General features: G+C 40.3%; 1 protein-coding gene across 10 annotated transcripts in view; it reads right to left on the minus strand.

The window, feature by feature from the left end:
- LOC127412655 (ensconsin-like) overlaps window positions 1–5,765 on the minus strand; it is a 64,907-nt gene extending 59,142 nt beyond the window's left edge. For all 10 annotated transcript variants that reach the window (XM_051649200.1, XM_051649199.1, XM_051649198.1 and 7 more), the window contains exon 1: window positions 5,668–5,765. In XM_051649200.1, the coding sequence (XP_051505160.1) occupies window positions 5,668–5,713 (46 nt within the window). In that variant the 5' untranslated portion in view covers window positions 5,714–5,765. The remainder of the gene's footprint in view (window positions 1–5,667) is intronic.
- Window positions 5,766–6,000: the final 235 nt, after the last annotated feature.

Below are 6,000 nucleotides of genomic sequence, written 5' to 3' on the forward strand. Positions count from 1 at the left end.
CTTTTGTTTTAATCACAGATATATAGGCTGCAGAGTTGGTCACAATGAACTGCTCTGTGGAAATAAAGCGAACTGAACACAAAACAACCCCTGAGCTGAGATGACTGAGGTCATCTGCAGCATTCATAGACGATACTGTTCTTGCAAAAAAAATTCAGAAGACAGAAACAAAGAAAGAGTGAGAACCTTTTACATGCGCGTGTTCTATGTGAATGCACGCCTCCAAATAAACAGCTTTTCTGTCATCTGTTCTTAATAATATAATAAAGTGTGTTTCTTCAAGCGCGTGTCTGTGTGTCTACGGGCAAATTATTTGTCATATCAATTTGATAATAATAAATGTTATACATTAATGGGAAAACGAGCCAAATATCGTCTTGACATCGTCAAAGGCATCAGCTATTGGCGATCACTCTGACCATCGTTGATCCCCGAGATCATCATCTGTCGGCACAACCCTAATGTGCATTTCTCTCTATAAATTCACAAAATGTTCAGACAGTCTCCTTGCTGGTTTTTCCTACACATTCAGAATCATTACCAGTTTTGCCAGTGTCGCTGCGGCTCTCTTCGTGCGTGCGCTTGTAAAATTTATATTTTAAAGGCTCATTATTACGGTTTAGTATTTCACTGTAATGTAGAACAGTGTTAGCAATGTTACTTATAAAAAATTTCCTCAGCCCTGGAACTCAAACCATTTTCTGATGCCCCCAACATATAACCTATATATTTAAGTAATTAAATTAATATCATAAACGTGCGAGTAGTCGACTAATGATTTAAATTAACGCCTACTAGTCGACTAGGAAACTCTTTGGTCGAGGGCAGCCCTAATCTGTATGTTTTGGAGCACATTTTGCTCACTTCAAAAGTGGAATGAAACAGCACTACACGGGTCAATTATCAACACAGCTTAATAATAGCAGCACGAGGGCAGAGCAGGTGCGGTAATTTGTGGACAAGGTCTTAACCCCACAGACTATTTTAAATATGCTTATGAACCAGTGAAAATCGTGGCTGGGATTGCGAAACCCGTTTAAATGCGGTACAGAATTGTCTGTTGCAAAACTCTTATGTCTCGGTGATGAAACTAGTTTAAAACAAACAGCCCCACATTCTAAACGGCACTGACAAAGAAAACATAAATTAGAAGGCTTTTCAATTCACAGATCACAACGCTTACAAAAAGGTACCATGGATTTACTGTACTAACTGTACTGTTACCTATGTACTGTATATCTAAATGTATTTAGACTGCTGTTTTTCATTACAAAAATAGTTTTACAGTTTAACAGATAAAAAATTTGCAAAAATGTTATATTACAATAATAATAACATACCAAGTTTTTTTTATATATATAATACAACAACAACAACAACAACAACAACAATAATAGGCTAAATAAATTGACGTCTGATTTCAAAGGTGAACATAAATAAATGACAAGGGAGTCACTGCATGAATGTATTCTATTTTAAACTAGACCTACAGTTTAAAGGTTTAGGTACTGTTTAATAGGCTCAAGGCAAATAGTTTGCTGGAATAAGTCCATCCCGAATGGCATCAGAATTATTCATAATGTTTCATCCGTCTCTAGATTATAGCAGCTGCCTCATGAAACACCTGCTGACAGAGCTGACATTTTGCACATCTGCAGCTTATCTTGCAGAAAATGACATGCAAATCTCATCAATGGTCTCATTGTCACCCGACACAAAGCTATTTTAGCCACGTTTATTGTGACGCAAGTATTTGACCCATGTGTTTACACAAAACCTTTACTCGAACGGTGTCGCAGAGATAATTAGTTTCTACTGAGCTGTAATCACGTAGATGATGATTCATAGCGAAATAAAGTTTAATTGTAAATGTTAATATAATTTAGTGAAGTGGATCTTGTTAAAAACTGCGCTGTCATACGGTGGCCTTCCTGGCATACGGCCAGTCATTCCATTGGAACATGAGCATCAACCTGAAAAGTACATTTACAAGACTAATAAAAACAGTGAACAGAGAATTAAATTAAGCTGTCATATCTCCAACATGCTCTCATCCAAGGATCTTTGAGATGATTAATGTTAAGTATTGTTACGTCTTTGGAACTTTACAGGATTTGTATTCACGTGAGTTCATCTCCGTTTCTTAGCGCTTAAAACTACACACCAAGCATTTATGTAACACATCTCACTAGAGCATGAATGGCTGTTATGTTTAATAAAATTCAAACAATACATTGCAAAAGCAATTTACATTACCTGTAGACAACCCCCAGCACTGTTTCCTCTCACACACACTACTGCAATAGCCGACTTGCATGTAATTTCAGAAACTCCCGCTAGATGGCGGCAGTTATCGGTGGATTCGATATTATAAAAACGATATCCGATTAAAGAAAAATGCTTGAATATCGGAAAATAAATTCTGAAAATCCTATTATCGGTCAATGTCTAATTACAAATATTGTTAAAAGTATGGATACTATGGAAGAACTATGGTGCATTATCATAATTATGTACCAAGCTATCAGTTTTCCATCTGTGTAAAATCTGTACATTTGTAATGCTCTCTGATTGTTTTGTTTGCTTTCAGAGATTCCAAGATATGGCTGTAGTTTAATTAGTAGGAGCCTGATGAAAGCAATCTGTAAAGAAGAACCAACTTAGTCACACTTTCAGAATATTTCAATTTAGCCATATAAAAATGAGGTGTTCATTCACAGATGTTACTGTTGTTAATATCATAATTTTCATCCCAACCTCAAAATCAATGCTGTACTGTCAAATGTGCATTTCAATGCACATAACATGTAATATTATTTGCATGGGTGCTACCAAAGCAGGTGCTGGTGCCACATTTTCAATGGACCCTTTGAGGGCACAAATAAACCATGATGTGGCCCAGGCTGAAATTGACTTTGACACCCCTGTTTTAATCTATTTTTCGACCAACATGCGTTAATATGGGTCCGGCATTGCGGGCTTGTGGACACGCGCGCAACAGCACCACTGCTGAAAAAAATCCTAGAGGAAACACTGAAATGTGCAGTTTTTAAGAACAATGGACTCCACTAATTATTATGCTTACAGTCAGGCCAGGGTTAACCCTGGCAGGAAATGTACAATGTAGATCTACACTGATCAGCCTCAACATTAAGACCACTGACAGGTGAAGTGAATAACATTTATTATCTTGTTACAATGGCACCTGTCAAGGGGTGGGATGTATTAGGCAGCAAGTGAACAGTCAGTTCTTGAATTTCATGTGTTGGAAGCAGGAAAAATGGGCAAGCGTAAGGATCTGAGCGACTTTGACAAGGGCCAAATTGTGATGGCTAGATGGGTCAGAGCATCTCCAAAATGGCAAGTCTTGTGGGGTGTTCCCAGTATGCAGTGGTTAGTAAGTACCAAAAGTGGTCCAAGGAAGGACAACCGGTGAACCGGCAACAGGGTCATGGGCGCCCAAGCCTCACTGATGTGCATGGGGAGTGAAGGCTAGTCCGTCTGGTCCGATCCCACAGAAGAGCTACTGTAGCACAAATTGCAGTGCATTGCAGCTTGCTGCGTATGGGGCTGCGTAGCCGCAGACAGGTCAGAGTGCCCATGCTGACCCCTGTCCACCACCGAAAGTGCCTACAATGGGCACGTAAGTGTCAGAACTGGAAAATGGAGCAATGAAAGAAGGTGGCCTGGTCTGATAAATCAAGTTTTCTTTTAGATCATGTGGATGGCCGGGTGCGTGTGCATCGTTTACCTGGGTAAGAGATGGCAGCAGGATGCACCATGGGAAGAAGGCAGGCCGGCGGAAGCAGTATGATGCTCTGGGCAATGTTCTGCTGGGAAACACTGGGTCCTGGCATTCATGTGGATGTTACTTTGACACGTACCACCTACCTAAAGACTGTTGCAGACCACGTACACCCCTTCAATGCAACGGTATTCCCTGATGGCAGTGGCCTCTTTCAGCAGGATAATGCGCCCTGCCACACTGCAAAAATTGATCAGGAATGGTTTGAGGAACATGACAAAGAGTTCAAGGTGTTGGCTTGGCCTCCAAATTCCCCAGATCTCACTTCGATTAAGCATCTATGGGATGTGCTGGACCAACAAGCCCAATCCATGGACGCCCCACCTCGCAATTTACAGGACTAACGACTTAGTGCCAGATACCACAGGACACCTTCAGAGGTCTTGTGGAGTCCATGCCTTGACGGTTCAGAGCTGTTTTGGTGGCACGAGGGGGACCTACATGATATTAGGCAGGTGGTTTTAATGTTGTGGCTGATTGGTGTAGATGTCAATCCGCTTTGAGGTTTCCCAACCATACCGTGACTCGCTTCTAGCATTTTACTTAATTGAATTCAGGCCGTGCAACTGTACGTTCCAGTAAAGGAGCTAAAGTGCCATAAAAAGTAGAAGTTTTTCAGGTCTACTATCTTCCTTATACAACAGGGCCTTAAGACCTTTTACTACTTCTTGAGACTAACCATTGGCTACAGTGCAGGCTAAAGCTACCAGATTATTAGTGGCATATCCAATGCATCACATGTGCAAATCATTCTTCATTAGCAAAAGAAAACAGCATGCAAAGCAAGCAAACAAGGCATGTTTTCCTAAGGGGGAGGAACTAGTCAACACAGCTGATAATGTTCAATATTGTTTGCTACATAGAGCAGCTACAATAATGTTGATAAAGTGAGAAAATGACACACTAAATGTAATAAAGTGATGTTTACATTCATTCTGGTCAATCAAATGGTAAAAGATCAAGCTATATGGGTCCATCTTCAAGAGTAATGAGAGTCAGACATGATGACCAACAGCATCCGCATGACAAAAGCTCACACTTTCAACTGTGACAAGCCAAAGAGACATACTGCAATACATCATGTATTAGTTAACATTAGTTAAGTGCTGCCTACGTGGACTCTTACATATTTGGGTCTACACACGAAAACTTTGTGGCTTCAGGGAAAATCTAGATCAAAAGATCTGAGATAGATGTTTAATTCTGTCTAAATGTTCCATCTCCATTTGTTTGCATGCAAGCATGCACTTCTGACTAGTTCTTCAGTATATACATGAACTTTTCCAACATCAATTTCAGTATCCCTCTTTGCAAGTCAGATGGGAAATGCTTATATAAAACAACGTATGACATAACAGAGCGATTATAAACTTAAAAAGTAACGTATTAAGGCAATATGTAGTATAAAGGTTAAATAATGACTTTAAAATGATGAGGTAAAAGCTAAGTGATGTTTTCAGACAGGGCGCCATTCAAAGAGGAGATGATGTGTCGCTGTCAAAACAGACATCACTTATCAAAGCTCTCTAAAGTCCAAACAAACAGACCATTAAACCCCGTAAGACGTCCAAAATGCAGCTTTCCTAACTCGATATCTAAACATTGTTCTCCACATGATCAAAGAATGAATGAAAACAAACATGTTGCCGGGGCTGGAGTAAGTTTAGCAGTTAGCTGGCTGTTATCCGTCCATCAGAGCCCGCTAACTCTTCCCCTCAGACCGCTTCAATGAAAGTAACGCATTTAGGCCTTTAACCGTCCAAACAACCACCAAACAAGGCCACATAACTAATAAGACTTTTTGTGACTCATGTAAGCTAACAGAACTGTCCAAAACAGGTTTTAAATCAGCGAATCCTTACCAATTTGCGCCCGCAACCCTTTCAGAGACGTTGCACCCTCCGCCATTTTTGCCTAAGTTATTTTTTTTTCCTGCAGTTTGGCGCAGACACGTTACCGCTCAACCGCCGCGCTCTAAAAATATCGACAGCGACATCTAGTGTTCATGAGCAGACACTGCAAGACCCTTCAGTATGTTGATAGATGAAAGGGTAGACCTGGGAGTGTTGCAACACGGGGTGAGTTGCAGTCTACCCAATAAGAAAACAGAAACAGGGGTGATATCAATCATATCGCCGTTTAAAAAAAGGCTAAAAATGGCTGGTCTTCATGCTTCCCAACCTGGTTTAACTAGT

This window comes from Myxocyprinus asiaticus, chromosome 22 (genome assembly GCF_019703515.2).
Source record: "Myxocyprinus asiaticus isolate MX2 ecotype Aquarium Trade chromosome 22, UBuf_Myxa_2, whole genome shotgun sequence".
NCBI lineage: Eukaryota > Metazoa > Chordata > Actinopteri > Cypriniformes > Catostomidae > Myxocyprinus > Myxocyprinus asiaticus.